The 16,827-nt window shown below is 39.6% G+C and overlaps 1 protein-coding gene across 6 annotated transcripts in view; it reads left to right on the top strand.

Annotated features, from left to right (window-relative positions):
* The window catches only part of ATF1 (activating transcription factor 1), a 95,702-nt gene that overhangs the window by 59,339 nt on the left and 19,536 nt on the right, over positions 1–16,827 (top strand). For all 6 annotated transcript variants that reach the window (XM_004453668.4, XM_004453667.4, XM_071218905.1 and 3 more), the window contains one exon: positions 12,594–12,724. In XM_004453668.4, coding sequence (XP_004453725.1) covers positions 12,594–12,724 — 131 coding nt within the window. The remainder of the gene's footprint in view (positions 1–12,593; positions 12,725–16,827) is intronic.

The following is a 16,827-nucleotide window of genomic DNA, read 5'->3' as shown; positions in this document are numbered from 1 at the left end:
AGTTCATAAACAAGAATTGGTTCTGCAGAAAAAACTAAAGGAATTCTGCAGGCTGAAAGGAAAAGACAGGAGAGAGAGGCTTGGAGGAGAGTGTAGATGTGAAGACTATGAGAAAGATATGATATTGAAAGCCAAAGGATAAAATTGTTGTAGTAAGTAATAACTTCACAATAATAACATTGAATGTTAATGGACTAAACTCCCCAGTCAAAAGATACAGGTGGGGAGCAGATGTGTCTCAAGTGGTTGACCACCAGCTTTCCACATGGGAGGAGGTCCCAGGTTCGGTTCCTGGTGCCTCCTAGGAGATAAAGAGAACAGACAACAAGCAATCTAATGAAAAACTCAACTCAGGGGAGCTGATGTGGCTCAGTGGTTGAGCACTAATTTCCCACATATTGGGTCCCAGTTCAATCCCCAACCCCAGGACCTTAAAAAAAAAAAAAAAGATACAGGCTGACAGAATGGATTGAAAAAACAAAACAAAACCTGAGCCATCTGTATTCCATCTGCAAGAGACTCACCATTGACCCAAGGATACAAATCAGCTGAAAATGAAAGGTTGGAAAAATATTTCACACGAACAGTAACCAAAAAGAGCAGAGGTAGGTATATTAATATCAAACAAAACAGACTTTAAATGCAGAAAAAGAAGAGCTGAAGAAGGTCATTGTAGACTAAAAAAAGGAGCAATCCCCCAGGAAGGAATAACAATCATAAATGTGTATGCATTTATCCACAGTGCCCCAAAATACATGAGGTGTAAACTCTTGTCAAAACTGAAAGGAGAAATAGAAATCTCTTTACAAGGTCACCTGTAGACTATCAGGCTCATCTTTCTTCCTGGGGCTACAGGATCCTGTCTAATAAGCTGGCTCTCTTCCCCTGTGTCTACTTTCATGTGAGAGTGTGTTTTATCAGCCCACCAAGAGGGCAGGGACTCAGTGCTGAGTCCCACTGTAATGACATGGTTGAATCAAAGCCCCAATCTTAACAAAATTTAATCAGACATCTCAGCTTAATCTAGTACAATCAAAGGGTTATCACAGCCAGAGGAACCAGACAGTTTAAATATAAGCAACCTTTCTTTTTGGAATTCCAGCTACCACAACACCTGATTCTTAATACCCTGTATTAGTAGTATAAATGTTATAGTTCATGAGAGAACATTCTCATGTTGTTCTATTAATCATAGTCCATCTTCCACCACAGGATTCCCTGTGTTACATAATCCCGTGCTTTGTACAATCCATTCAAAGTGTATACTTAGTCTCTCATTTTCAACATGAGGTTATGCTATTACCACCTCAGTTTTAGAACAGCTTCCATTACTCCAAAAGGAAAAATCTCATACTCCCTTATACCCTCTTATCATTGTCCCTTAGAATTGATTTTTACCATTGCTGCAAAAATATTACAATATTACTGTTAACTGTTATCCGTAAGTGAATTTTCCTGTGTATCACCATATTCTTAATACTTTGTAAAAGAACATTCTTATATTTTACTATTAACCAGTCTTCATCCACCACTGAAATCACTGTTATACATTCTCTAGATTATTCTCCAATTTTTCTTTCAATTAAGATTTACGTCCACAGTCTACTCCTTTCAGCCACAATCACATTTATAAATCTGCAGTGTTATACTCACTATAATATATTATCATCAACTCTATACATCTCCACACTTTTACATAAACCTTATTTAAAATTCCACATACATTAAGCATTAGCTCCCATTGTCAACCCATATTCCATCTACTAATAACTAGACTCAAGAGTTCACCTCTGTGAGTTTACTCATATTTAGGATAAGTGAGACCTTACAGTATTTGTTCTTTTGTGTCTAGCTTATTTCGCTCAACATAATGTCCTCAAAGTTCAACCATGTTGTCGTATGCATCGTGATTTAATTTCTTCTTACAGTTGAATAATATTCAGTTCTATGTATATACCACATGTTGTTTGTCCATTCATTGGTTGATGGATACTTGGGCTGGTTCCATATTTTAGCAGTTGTGAATAATGCTGTTATGAACATCAGTGTGCAAATGTCAGTTCACATCTTTTCTTAAAGTGCTTCTGAATATAATCCTAGTAACAGGATTGCTGGATCATACAGAGGTTCTATATTCAGCCTCTTGAGGTACTGCCAAACTTTCTTCCACAGAAGATGCACCATTTGATCCAGAGCTTTTCCTCTTTGGGAGGTTTTTGATGACTGTTTCAATCTCTTTACTTGTGATTAGTTTGTTGAGGTCTTCTATTTCTTCTAGGGTCAGCCTGAGTTTTTGTTTATTTCCAGGAATTTATCCATATCACCTACATTGTCCAGTTTATTAGCATACAGTTGTTCACAGTATTTTTTTTTTTAAGATTTATTTCTCTCCCCTCCTCCCCACCCCACCAGTTGTCTGTTCTCTGTGTCCATTTGCTGTGTTTTCTTCTGTGTCCGCTTCTATTCTTGTCAACGGCACCGGGAATCTGTGCCTCTTTTTGTTGTGTCATCTTGCTGCATCAGCTCTTCATGTGTGTGGCCACCACTCCTGGGCAGGCTTCACTTTCTTTGGCTCTGGGTGGCTCTCATCAAAGGACGCACTCCTTGGGTGCGGAGCTCCCCTATGCGGGTGGCACCCCACACGGCACTGCTTGCGCACATCAACACTGCCCATGGGCCAGCTCACCACATGGCTCAGGAGGCCCTGGGTTTGAACCCTGGACCTCCCATGTGGTAGGCGGACACTCTGTCCATTGAGCCAAGTCCACTTCCCATGTTCACAGTATCTTATGAGCTCTCTTATCTGTGGGGTCAGGGGTAATGTCCACACTCTTTTCTGATTTTATTTATTTGCATTGTCTCTATTTTTTTTCTTTGTCAGCCTAGTCAAGGGTTTGTCAATTTTGTTGTTCTTCCCAAATAACCAACTTTTGATATTGTTGATTCTATTTTTTTTGTTGTTCTCAATTTCATTTATTTCTGTTCTGATCTTTATTATTAGGTTGGTGCAAAAGTAATCGCAGTTTTGCATGGTTGAAATTGCTGTTTGATATTGGCATACATTCTTAAATAAATGCGGTTATTTTACACATCATTTTAATGTGCATGTCTCACTTTATGTTTTTTTGCTAGTGACTTTTATTACTTGCTGTTTATTTTATATTTATTTTAGACTCTGGAAATGATGTTAGACAAAAAGCAAATTCGAGCAATTTTCTTATTTGAGTTCAAAATGGGTTGTAAAGCAGCAGAGACAACTCAACATCAGCAATGTATTTCGCCCAGGAACTGCTAACGGACCTACAGTGCAGTGGTGGTTCAAGAAGTTTCCCAAAAGAGACAAGAGCCTTGATGAAGAGCATAGTAGCCAGCCGTTGGAAGTTGACAACAACCAATTGAGAGCAATTGTCAAAGCTAATCCTCTTAAACTAAATAAGAAGTTGCCAAAGAACTCAACGTTGACCATTCTACAGTCATTCAGCTTTTTTTTTTTTTTTTTAAGATTTATTTTTATTTATTTAATTCCCCTCCCCTCCCCTGGTTGTCTGTTTTCTGTGTCTTTTTGCTGCATCTTGTTTCTCTGTCCGCTTCTGTTGTCGTCAGCGGCACGGGAAGTATGGGTGGCACCATTCCTCGGCAGGCTGCTCCCTCCTTCGCGCTGGGTGGCTCTCCTTATGGGTGCACTCCTTGCACGTGGGGCTCCCCTACGCGGGGGACACCCCTGTGTAGCACGGCACTCCTTGCGTGCATCAGCACTGCGCATGGGCCAGCTCCACACGGGTCAAGGAGGCCCGGGGTTTGAACCGCGGACCTCCCATGTGGTAGACAGACGCCCTAACCACTGGGCCAAAGTCCGTTTCGCCATTCAGCTTTTGAAGCGAATCGGAAAGGTGAAAAAGCTTGGTAAGTGGGTACCTTATGAGCTGACTGAAAAAAAAAATCGTCATTTTGAAGTGTTGTCTTCTTTTATTCTATGCAACAGTAACGAACCAATACTTAATCGGATTGTGATGTGCAATGAAAAGTGGATTTTATACAATAACAAGCGACGACCAGCTTAGTGGTTTGACTGAGAAGAAGATCCAAAGCACTTCTCAAAGCCAAACTTGCACCCAAAAAAAGTCATGGTCACTGTTTGGTGGTCTGCCTCCAGTCTGATCCACGACAGTTTTCTGAATCCCAGTGAAACCATTACATCTGAGGAGTATGCTCAGCAAATTGATGAGATTCACCCGCGAAAATTGCAACGCTGCAGCTGGCATTCGTCAACAGAAAGGGCCCAATTCTTCTCCATGACAATATCCAATCGCATGTCACACAACCAATGCTTCAAAGGTTGAACGAATTGGGCTATGAAGTTTTGCCTCATCTGCCGTATTCACCTGACCGCTCGCTAATGGACTATACTTCTTCAAGCATCATGACAACTTTTGCAGGGAATATGCTTCCACAACCAGCAGTATGCATAAAATGTTTTCCAAGAGTTCATTGAATCCCAAAGCACGGATTTTTATGCTACAAGAAGAAACAAACTTATATTTCATTGGCAAAAATGTTGATTGTAATGGTTCCTATTTTGATTAATAAAGTTCTATTTTGAGCCTAGTTATAATGATTTAAAATTCATGGTCTGAAACCACAATTCTTTTTGCACCAACCTAGTATTTCTTTCTTTCAGCTTGGTTTGGGATTAGTTTGCACCAGTTAGCAAGCCAGTCACTACAGGGAATGGTGCCTTAGTGGATAGAAGTCCATGTTGTTCAGTCCATGAATATCCTCCAGTCCTTTCACTGTGACTACTTGGTTCATGAGCCCTCTGGGCAATGACAGTAGTGGTTGGGGAAAGAGGCCAACTAGTATCCACAGAATGAGCCATTCTGTTCACTTGATTATCAAAGTTCTCCTCTGCTGAAGTAACCCTCTGGTGAACATTCATATGGATACAATGATCTTCATGGTTTTTACCCATTCAGAAAGGTCTGTCCCCCTACCTCATCGCCAGACCTCTTTGTCACCAATTTTCCAATCATGTTCCTTCGAAGTCTGGCCAAACCATTGGCCACAGCCCTTTTATTTTTAAAGATTTTATTATTTATTTATTTCTCTCCTCTTCCCGCCCCCCCCCCCTCCCAGTTGTCTGCTCTCTGTGTCCATTTGCTGTGTGTTTGATTGTGTCTGCTTGTATTCCTGTCAGCAGCACCGGGAATCTCTCTCTTTTTGTTGCATCATCTTGCTGTGTCAGCTCTCTGTGTGTGGCACCGCTCCTGGGCAGGCTGTGCTTTTGTCACATGGGGTGGCTCTCCTTACAGGGCACACTCTTTGCACATGGGACTCCCCTACGTGGCGGACACCCCTGCATGGCATGGTACTCCTTGGCACATCAGCACTGTGTGCGGGCCAGCTCACCACACAGGTCAGGAGGCCCTGGGTTTGAACTCTGGACCTCCCATGTGGTAGGCGGACGCTCTATCAGTTGAGCCAAATCCGCTTCCCTCTACTCGGGTCAAGGAGGCCTGGGGTTTGAACCGCAGACCTCCCATGTGGTAGACGGACGCCCTAACCACTGGGCCAAGTCCGCTTCCTAGTTGCTAAGTACACTGGACTACCATCATGCATGGGGCAGCATTTATTCTTACACATACCCTGAATACAGATTTGCCTTCCCTGCAAGCAATGCTTCTGTTAAAACTACCATCATGAACTTAATGCCTTATTCACATGGTATTCATGGTTTTCCACACAGTATTTCTTCTGACCAAGGAAGTGCTTCACAGCAAATAAAGTGTGGGAGTAGACACATGCTCATGGAATTCACTGGTCTTACCATGTTCCCCATCATCCTGAAATAGGTGGGTTGATGGAATGGTAAAATGGCCTTTTGAAGACTCAGTTATAAGCCAACCCGATGGCAGTACCTTTCAGAGCTGGGGCAGTGTTTTCCAGGAAACTACAGATGCTTTAAAACAGTGCCCACTCTATGGTGCAGTTTTTCCGTAGCAGGATTCATGTGTCTGGGAGTCATTAGGTGGAAATGGGAGTGCCACTGCTCACAATTACCTTTTTTTTTTTTTAAAGATTGATTTATTTATCCCCCTACTCTTGTTGTCTACTTTCTGTACCCATTTGCTATACATTCTTCTGTGTCTGCTTGTTTTCCCTTTGTTTTTTATTTAGTGGGTATCAGGGATTGAACCCAGGACCTTGCACATGGGAAACAGTGCTCAGCCACTGAGCTATACCTGCTCCTCTGCTTGTCTTCTCTATAGGCGTCATCAGAAACTGATCCTGGGACTTTCCGGAGTGGGAGAGAGGTACTCAATCTCTTGCACCTCCTCAACTCCCTGGTCGGCTGCGTCTCTTACTGTCTCTCCTCTGTGTTTCTTTTGTTGCATCATCTTGCTGCTCCAGCTCTCTGGGTGGGCCTCTCCAACTAGCTTGCTGTGTAGGTCAGCACTCCATGTGGGCCACGCCTCCGCTCAGGCTAGCTTGCCGCATGGGCCAGCTTGCCTTCACCAGGAGGCCCAGGAATCGAATCCTGGACCTCCCATATGGTAGACAGGTGCCCAGTCACTTCCCTCACTATGACTTTAGTGATTCACTAGAAAAATTTTTGCTTCTTGTCCCTGCTACCTTAAACTCTATTGGCTTACGACCTTAGTTCTAAAAAGAAGAGTGCTTTTACCAGGAGACAGGACGATGAATCCACTGAACTGGTATTTAAGATTGCCTTCAATCACTTTGGGCTCTTCATGCCTCTGAATCAACAGGCCAAGAAGGGAATTAGTTGTATTGGTTGGAATGATTGATCCAGTACACTCCTACTGCTAATATACAATGGAGATAAAGAAGAGTAAGCCTGGGATCTAGGAGGTCCCCATCTCTTAGCACTTCCTTGCCTTGTGATTAAAGCCACTGGAAAACTGCATCAACTCATTCCAGGCAGGACCACTAATGGTCCCTTCTGGAATGAAGGTCTGGGTCACCTCACCAGGCAAAGAACTAAGACAAGATAAGGTGTTTGCTGAGGAGAAAAGGAATAACTATGGGATGGGTAGTGGAAGAAGGTAGTTATAAATATGAGCTACATGCTATTGCAGAAACAAGGACTGTAATAGTTATGAGTATTTCTTCCTTGTTTTGTTTTGAATATGTTTCAATTTATACACAAAGCAAATATCTTTGGTTTCATTCCCCATCTTATCTCCTTATCATATAACATAAGTTGTATTAACTTTATTTCATAACATTTAAGTATTTAACTTGCATCCTCTTCTAGGGAAAGGATTAGTGTTTCCTGTTGTACACAGGGCTGTTGAATTATGTTAGGTGAAAGTATGACTGGTGTTGTTTTTATTTGGAAATTAAGTATGGTTTAAGGTGATATGTATGGTTAAGTTCATGTGTCTACTTGGCTATATTATGGTGTCAGTTGTCTGGTCAAGTAAGCACTGGCCTAATTGTTACTGCAAGGGTATTTTGTGAATTTAAATCATTACTCAGTTGGTTACAACTATGGTTAATTACATCTACAATCATTGAAGGACATTGCCTTCCCAAGTGAGAGAAGTCTCATCCAGTCAGCTGAAGATCTTAAAGGAGAACTGATGACTTCAGCAGTCAAAAAGAATTTCTGTCTCTACTTCAGCCAGCCATCCTCTCCTGGTAAACTTTATTGAAACCTTTAATGGAATTCCCAACTTGCAGGCTTCCCTATGGAATTAGACATGCCAGTCCCCATGATCATGAGCCAATTCCTATAATAAGTCTCAGTACTTACATATATAAATATATAAATTACATACATATATATATTCTGTTGGTTGTGTTTCACTGGAGAACTTTGACTAATACAACTCCTCTTTATCTTTCTGTGCCACATTCTGGACTTATATTTTCCAGTTTTCTAATTTCCTCTTCAGTTGTATCTAATTTGCTATAAATCTTATTTAAAATTCCTTAGTCTACTTTCGCAGCTATATTCTTCATTTCCAGAAATTAAACTTAGTTGGTTTTTTTTTTAAGATTTATTTTTTATTTATTTTTCTCCTCCCCCCCTCCCCCAGTTATCTGCTTTGTGTCCATTCTCTGTGTGTTCTTCTATGACCACTTCTATCCTTATCAGCGGCAATGGGAATCTGTGTTTCTTTTTGTTGCATCATCTTGTTGTGTCAGCTCTCCATGTGTGCGGTGCCATTCCTGGGCAGACTGCACTTTCTTTTGCCTTCAGCGGCTCTCCTTACGGGGCACACTCCTTGCACATGGGGCTTCCCTACATGGGAGACACCCCTGCGTGGCAGGGCACTCTTTGTGTGCATCAGCACTGCGCATGGGCCAGCTCCACACGGGTCAAGGAGGCCCTGGGTTTGAACCTTGGACCTCGCATGTGGTAGGTGAACACCCTATCCATTGGGCTGAGTCCGCCTCTCTTAGTTCTTTTTAAAAATCCCTTTTTGTATCTTGTTCTAGGGGTTTGATTTCCTTTGTCTTTCATAATTTTAGTTATACTTAAAGTTTTCTTAATTGAAGTTCACTAGGGGTCTAATTTTTTTTATTGTATCTGCCGATTTTTGCTATAATGGGTTATATAATAAACTATTTTTAAAGAGGTTTTAGATTTTAGAAAACTACATTGAAAGAATAAGAGAGTCCCATGTACCCTCTCTCCCTCTCCCATATCTTCCCATATTAATAACATCTTACAATTGTTTGGTACATTTGTTACACTTCATGAATAAATATTGAAGTATTGCTACTAACCAAGGTCTGTAGTTTACATTGTAGTCTACACTTAATTCTAGTGCCCTAAAATGCCCTGTGTTCCACCTATTATTCCCTCCCCTGTGCCCTCAGAACCTCTGGTAACCACTGTCTTTATTACAATATTATATGTTCTTCCATTACTACAACATTAATAAGTTTACTTTGTCCATAATTGCATCCTCCCTTATGTTTGTTCATTCTTCAGCCATATGGATTTGGGGATGGTGATGCCCACTCTGCCAAAGATTGAAAGAGAGCTTAGATCTTATGAGGCATATGGAAGAAATTGTTTTGCTTGAAGTTGTTTTTTGGGATGGGGATTGTCTCTCATCATCATTTGTTAGTTGTCATGGACAAGTCTCATGATCTGAAGAGTAGGTGTTGGCCACAATTCTTGTGAGATTCAGGGGTTAACCAGCATATAAACAGACCAAAGATTTACGTCTCTGGGACATATATTTGACATGTATAGTGCTAATTATAGGCTTAGATCAAAGGGGTAGAAGATCACGTGTAAGGAAATTATAAATGAGTCTAACTGTTACATTGGAGAAATAGATTGTTATATATTACAAGGTAAGGCCCACTGATAGAATGCTGATTTTCAAGGGATTGTGTGCCTTGCCTGGAGTGTCTGATTAGCTCTAAAGCCCTCGGCCACACCTCTGTTTAAGGCTTTGTTCACAATGGCGGTTAGTGAGATCTGCCTGAAACATGTGTAAGGGTAACCTCTGGAATGACCTCTCAACTCTTTTTGAAATCTCTTAGCCGTAAAAACTCTTTTGTATTTGATGTTTTCCCCTTTAGGTCAAGGTCTTTTTCCAAATACAACACTGGTTGGTGCTCAGTATTATCACTCAGTGCCAGGGAGGCTCATCCCCAGAAGTCATGTTCTACCCCAGGGGAAGATAATATGTTTATTAGCTGATTTTGGCTTAGAGAGAGGCCACACTTGAGTAACAAGGAGGCTTTCAGGAGTTAACTCTTAGACAATAGTTACTATTAGGCTAATTTTAGATTTTACAAGAATGAGATTCATAGTCACGTGCATTAATATTGAGGGCTTGACATATTGATCTGTTTTATTAGGCACTGCTTATGTATTCGAGAAATTCTTGCCACCCCCCCCCCATTTAAGAATGTAGCAGGATTCCCCAGGATGGAAGTTTAATATTTTGTTAATATTTTATTAGTGTGTGGGTCTCCACCCATTGAGATAACACCCTATGACAAGTTAAAAACATTCATATTCCACAGAAGCTTGTCCCAGGTGCACCCTTTCCTACACTTTCCCACACCACCGACACCCTGCACCAGTGACCCTCCTCTGCCATATTTGCGAAAAAAACATTCTCACAATTGTATTTTTCAATTATAGATCTCCACCTCCCCAGAGCTCACCTGTTCCTTCCTCCACCCCTGCCCCCAGTTCCACAGATAGTCCAACCCACCCCCCCAACCCTGCCCACCCTCACTCCAGCACCATTGACCCCACTCATATCCCTGCACCACCATCATCTCCATCCACTGCCAAATCCCACCCCCTTTCACCTTTTCATGGGGTCTGACAAGATTGAGCATCAGCTCACCACTCTCTATTTCGTTTCTGTCTCCTGGTAACCTATCTTCCAAAGAGTCTGTTTAATAGGCTTTAGGACACATCAATGAGGTCATGCAATATTTGTCCTTTAGTGATTGGCTTACTTCACTCAACAGAAGGTCTTCATCTGGGAAGCGGATGTGGCTCAACTGATAGTGTGTCCGCCTACCATATAGGAGGTCAAGGGTTCGAATCCAGGGCCTTCTGGCCCATGTGGTGAGCTGGCCCACGTGCAGTGCTGCCATGTGCGAGAGTGCCATGCCACGCAGGGGTGTCCCCCACATAGGGGAGCCCCACGCACAAGGAGAGCGCTCTGCAGGAGAGCCACCCCGTGCGAAAAAAAGTGCAGCCCACCCAGGAGTGGTGTTGCACACATGGAGAGCTGACACAGCAATATGACACAACAAAAAAGACACAGGTTACCAGTGCCACTGAGAATGCAAGCGGACACAGAACACACAGCGAATGGACACAAGACAACAGACAACAGTGGGCGTGGGGGGAAGGGGGAGAGAAATAAATCTTTTTTTTTTTTAAGTCTTCATCTATGTTGTCATGTGTGTCAAAATTTTATTCCTTCTTACAGCTAATATTCCATGGTATGAATATACCACATTTTGCTTATCCGTTCTTTTGTTGATGGACATGGGTTGCTTCCAACTTTTGGCAATAGTGAATAATGCCACTGTGGACATTGGTGTGCATATATCTGTTCACATCTGTGCTTTCAATTCTTCTGGGTATATACTTAGTAGTGAAATTGCCGGGTCATATAGCAATTCTATATTTAGCTTCCTGAGGAACTGCCATACTGTCCTCCACAGTGGCTGCACCATTCTACATTCCCACCAGCAATGAATGAGTGTTCCAGTTTCTCCACATCCATTCCAACACCTGCAGTTTTATGGTTGTTGTTTTTTCTAATGTTAATATTTTAATAATGGACTGTTTATCAATACTGGAATGGAATGGTTTGCTTTTTGGAAGTGGTGGATGCCTTATTTCTGGAAGTAGAAGCTCTTAGTAATGTGACAGGAGGGAATTCCTGCATGGGCTGGGAGATTGGCTTAGATAACACTATGGGCCCCTATTATTGCTAAGGTGTGTTTTTTTACCCTTTGTGACTGTAGGTTTTTGTTTTTTGTTTTTGTTTTTATTTTGATAACATATACAACATAAAATTTTCCATTTTAACCACTTTCAAATACTCTATTTAGTTGTCCTACTGGGTGATTATATTTTGTTGTTTTTATATAAATAGTTTGGTTTTCTCATTTTTCTATAATGAACATGGAATTTTTGAGTATTTTTTTTTTTTTTGGTTAGAAGGAAAGAATGCTTGTTACTTACTTTCCCCACTGTCCCCGATCATGTTTTGGAAGACCTTTCTTTATAGCAAGGAATACTTTTCCATCCCCTTATTCTTTTGTGTGTGTGTGTGGTACTGGGACCGGGGATTTAACGTGGGACCTCATATGTGGGAAGCCAGTGTTCAACCACTGAGCCATATTTGCTCCTTTGAGTTGTTTTTTTCATTTGCTTGCTTGCTGTTTTTTTGTTTTAATGGGGGAATGGCGACTGAACCCAGGACCTCCCATTGGGAAGCAAGCATTCAACCACTTGAGCCACATCTGCTCCCCCCTTATTCTCATCATGATTCCCATTTCACTATGGCTGAGGGATACCTGGGAGATTTTTTTTTTTACCTCTTTTTGTTAAAATAACATTTTATTTATCACTGATACTCTGTATTATCATGTAAAAGATACCTTGCTTCTTTTTGAGAACTGTGGGCTTCTCTTCCATTGTAGAGATCAAACATATTTGATCTTTTTAAATGAAGATCAGTGACCCTATTTAGAAAATGAATGTTAACTTGTTAATTAACAAAAAACCTCACAATGGAACCATTTCTTCCAACTTTTGACAATAGGAGAAAGCCATTTTATTCCTCTATATGTGTCTTGTACATAGAAGTGCACTCTGAGTATTTGTTAAATGTATTACTGTCTCTTTTGTGTAGGTATAGAATGGAATATAACTAGCCTATAACACATCATTATAATTAGAGATGCTATTAAAAAGATTCCTTGACACAATAATTTAGGTCTCTAGTAGAGTGTTCTTCATTTAACCTGAGATTAGAAGAAATCTATGAATTTTTTTGGTAAAGGGGTCCTCATAAGCCAATTTTTAGTCTTTACCACTATTAACTGAGCTCCATTTTTCACAGAAAAATTTTGAAAGACCTATCCTCTGAAGATACACGGGGCAGAAAAGGAGACGGAGAAAACCCTGGAGTCTCTACTGTCACTTCTATGTCTGTTCCAACTCCCATCTATCAGACTAGCACCGGACAGTACAGTACGTATAGGAATCAATTTCTACATGATAGACACATGAGAACTACATTGTAGAAAGAATGAGTGTTTAGAAAGAATATCAGACTTTAGTAATGATGATTATTACATGGTAACGCTTTGAGCTTTTGTTGTGTGCCATGCATGATGCAAAGTACTTATTTGAAAGGTCAAATTTATTCTTTTTTTATTGTCTTTTTTTTTTAAAGATACATAGGTCACAAAAAATGTTACATTAAAATGTATAAGAGTATATATCTTCAAAAATTACAGTTTACAAAAATGATGGTGTGGGGAGTGGGGTATATGGGAACCTCTTATGTTTTTTATGTTTTTTTAATGTTTTTTAATGTAGCATTCTTTATGATCTATTAACTTTAATTTAAAAAATGTAAAAAAAAAAGTATAAGAGGTTCTCATATACACCCCACCCCACCCCACCTTCCCACTTCTCCTACATCAACATCTTTCATCATTGTGGCACATTCATTGCATTTGGTGAATACGTTTTGGAGCACTGCTGCACTGCATGGATTATAGTTTACATTGTAATATACTCTCTTTCCTTAGTCCATTCTGTCGGTTATGGCAGTATATATAATGTCCAGCATCTGTCCCTGCAGTATCATTTAGGACAACTCCAAGTCCCAAAAATGCCCCCGCATCACATCTCTTCTTCCCTCTCCCTGCCCTCAGCAACTAGGTAGGTACTGTTATTTTATGAGAGAACTGAGGCTTAGAGAATTAGATGATGTCCCTATTGTCATACAGCTTGTAAGTGATAGAGCCAGGGATCAAAACTAGGTCTGTCCAAGCCTAGAGATAAAATATTACCCCAGACTATACTAGGGTATATATATTATATACTATAAACTTCTTTTTTGGACAGTAGCCAGTTATGTCCATGACCTTAATTCCTGCTAGAATTACTATTTGATTTAGTTACGTGGTGAAAGAGTAAACATGAGCATTGAATTTTCATTGTGAGGTTAAGGAGGTTTGAATCAGAAAAAGGATTCAGACTGCTTTGCAATGAGATTTTAGGCATGCCTATCATAAATATTCAGGGATTGCTCAACTTTAATAAATCACTGAATCTTTATATCTGAAAATGTTAAAAAGGTAAGTCTAATTGGGAAAAAATGAGCATCTACTGGTGTACAGAATCCCATCTAAAAAGAAGAAATTAAAAAAAAAAAAAAAAAGAATCCCACTAGGTGCCAGGTAAACTTACGAAGGAAGCAGATGTGGTCCTTAACCTTAACCTTAAGGCTAATTCTCAGAGGAGGCAGACTGATAAAAATAAAGTGTATCTACTACACATAGAAATGTGTATACCCTCTTCTAATGTTCTTCAGCAGTCCATAGATTAGTAACTTGTGCTAGTGTTGACACTCAGGGTTTTTGCCTAATAATTTAATAAATGAGGTCTACTAGTTTATTAAAATGGTTTTGGTGAAACTAGCAAGGTAATGATTTAGCATCTATATATTTTCAAATTTTAGTTTTTAGTTTTGCTTCCAACATTTTATTATAAAAAATGTCAAACATACAGAAAACTTGAAAGAGCTGTACAACAATATACCACCATCTATGTACCATCACCTAAAAGTCTACATAACATTTTACTATATTTGCTTTATCACATATCAACCTATCTTTTAATTAATAAATTGATAATACCTTCGAACTTCTAATGAAGGTGTGCTGAGATGAACCAAGCTGTGACTCTGTAGGACAAACTACTGTTAATGGCCAGTAATACCAATTGGTGGATGTTAACCAGTAGACTGTAATTGCAGCATACATATTTTCTGAATATGTTTGTGAGAAAAATGAATGCTGACCCAATTATAGTTGTATTGCATACCTGAGAATGCTGAGGTGATAGAAGTGACAAGAACTAAGAGTTCCTGTTTCTCTAGAAAGATATGCAAGAATTATAAACTTTGAAATAACCTCTTAAATTTCTCACACTAGAGCTCTTTACTATTTCTTTTTATGTATTTAAGTTCTTTTAAAATGAATTGAGGAAAGTGGATTTGGCCCAATGGATAGGGCATCCATCTACCATATGGGAGGTCCAAGGTTCCAACCCAGGGCCTCCTGACCCATGTGACAAGCTGGCCCACGCGCAGTGCTGATACGGGCAAGGAGTGCCGTCCCACACAGGGGTGTCTCCTGCATAGGGGAGCCCCACACTCAAGGAGTGCTCCCTTTAAGGAGAGCCACCCAGCACGAAAAAGTGCAGCCTGCGCAGGAGTGGCGCCACATGGAGAGCTGACACAGCAAGATAACGTGACAAAAAGAGACACAGATTCCCACAGAAGAACACACAGCGAATGGACACAGAGAACTGACAACTGGGGGAGGTGGGGGTGGGAGGGAGAAATAAATAAAAAATAAATCTTTAAAAAAATTAAAATAAAATGAATTGCAATAACTAAAAAGGTAACTAAAATGTAAAAGAGATATCAAAGAAAATAAAAATTATGGAAATGAAGAAGCAAATAAATAAACCATGAGGAGTCTATATAAAAATAAACATTTTGTAAATGGTAGTAGCTCTTCTGTATTGGAGATGCTGCCAAAAATTTCACAGAAACTTCACTGGGTGTCCTCAGTTCTATCTAATTTCAAAAACCATGCCTTTTGGACAAATTTAACAAATTCATAGGGAAAGGTCATTAATAGATAAGTGATGTTTAATAACAAATCATCCCAGATTAAAAAATTTCATATGTCCTTTCAGGAGAAGGTACTTAATAATACTTTTATGTTTAGAGTTTTTAAAAGGTATTTTACCATAAAATCTACCCATTTAAAGTGAACATTTCGTGGTTTTTAGTATGTTCATAGAGTTGTGTAACAATAATTTTAGAACATTTCAACACCCCAAAAAGAAACTCCGTACACATTAGCAGTCATTCCCCATTCTCACTCTTCCTGCTGCCCACCTCACTTGCACCCCCTGGCAACCACTAATCTGTCTCTCTATTTGCATATTCTGGACATTTCACATAAATGGAATCATACAGTATGTGGTCTTTTGTAACTGATTTCTTTTACTTGGCATATTGTTTTCAAGGTTCATCCATGCTTTAGCATATATCAGTATTTTATTTCTTTTTTATTGCATGATGACACTCCATTTTATGGATACACCATATTTTATTTATCTTTTCATCAGTTGATTGACACTTAACTTGTTCCTACCTATTACAAACATTCAGGTACAAGTTTTTGCTTGGTATATGTTTTCATTTCTCTTGGGTGTATACCTAGGAATGGTATTGCTGGTTTATATGATAACTATATTTAGCATTTTGAGGAACCGCCAGCCTGATTTCCAGTGACTATACCATTTATATTTCCACTAGCAGTGTGTGAGGGTCCCAGTGTCTCCTCTCATCCTTGTCAACACCAGTTATTGTCTCTTATTTAACCAGTCTGGTGGATATGGAGTGGTATCTCATTGTGGTTTTGATTTTCATTTTCCTGATGGCTAATAATGTTGAGCATCTTTTCATATGCTTTTTGGCCATTTATTTATCTTCTATGAATAAATGTTCAGATCCTTTGGCCATTTTTTAATTGTTTTTTTTTGTCTTTTATTGTTGAAGAGTAAGAGTTCTTTATATATTCTGGACATTTCTCCCATTCTGCTGGTTGGTTTTTCACTTTTTTGATGGTGTCCTTTGCACAAGTTTTAAATTTTGATGAAGTCTATTTTCTTTATTTCTTTTATAGCTTGTACTTTTGGTGTTCACATACCCTTTTTTAAAAAAATCCACATCATTTTATCCTTGAAAATTAGCAAAAATATATTGTGTATGTATGTGTTGTGAAACTAGGACAATCCCATCATGCTGGCATTGCTAAAATTTAGAATTTAGATTTAGGTTTTTTTTTTAAAATAAGCACAGTTCAAAAGATTTGAAAATAACAGCGACAGTCTCCCTGTCACCCTTGTTCCCCAAGGCCAACATTGTCATCGGTTTGTGTATCATTCAAGAGATACCTGCGTATAGGCAAGCACATATATACAGAGGTATATATTTGCAGTGAATAGCCAACATCATACCCTATTAACGTAACTTTCTTTGT

The sequence above is a fragment of the Dasypus novemcinctus genome, chromosome 12 (assembly GCF_030445035.2).
Source record: "Dasypus novemcinctus isolate mDasNov1 chromosome 12, mDasNov1.1.hap2, whole genome shotgun sequence".
NCBI classification, from domain to species: domain Eukaryota; kingdom Metazoa; phylum Chordata; class Mammalia; order Cingulata; family Dasypodidae; genus Dasypus; species Dasypus novemcinctus.
The sequence above is the reverse complement of the archived record's forward strand: the minus strand, read 5'-3'. Positions and strand labels throughout refer to the sequence as shown.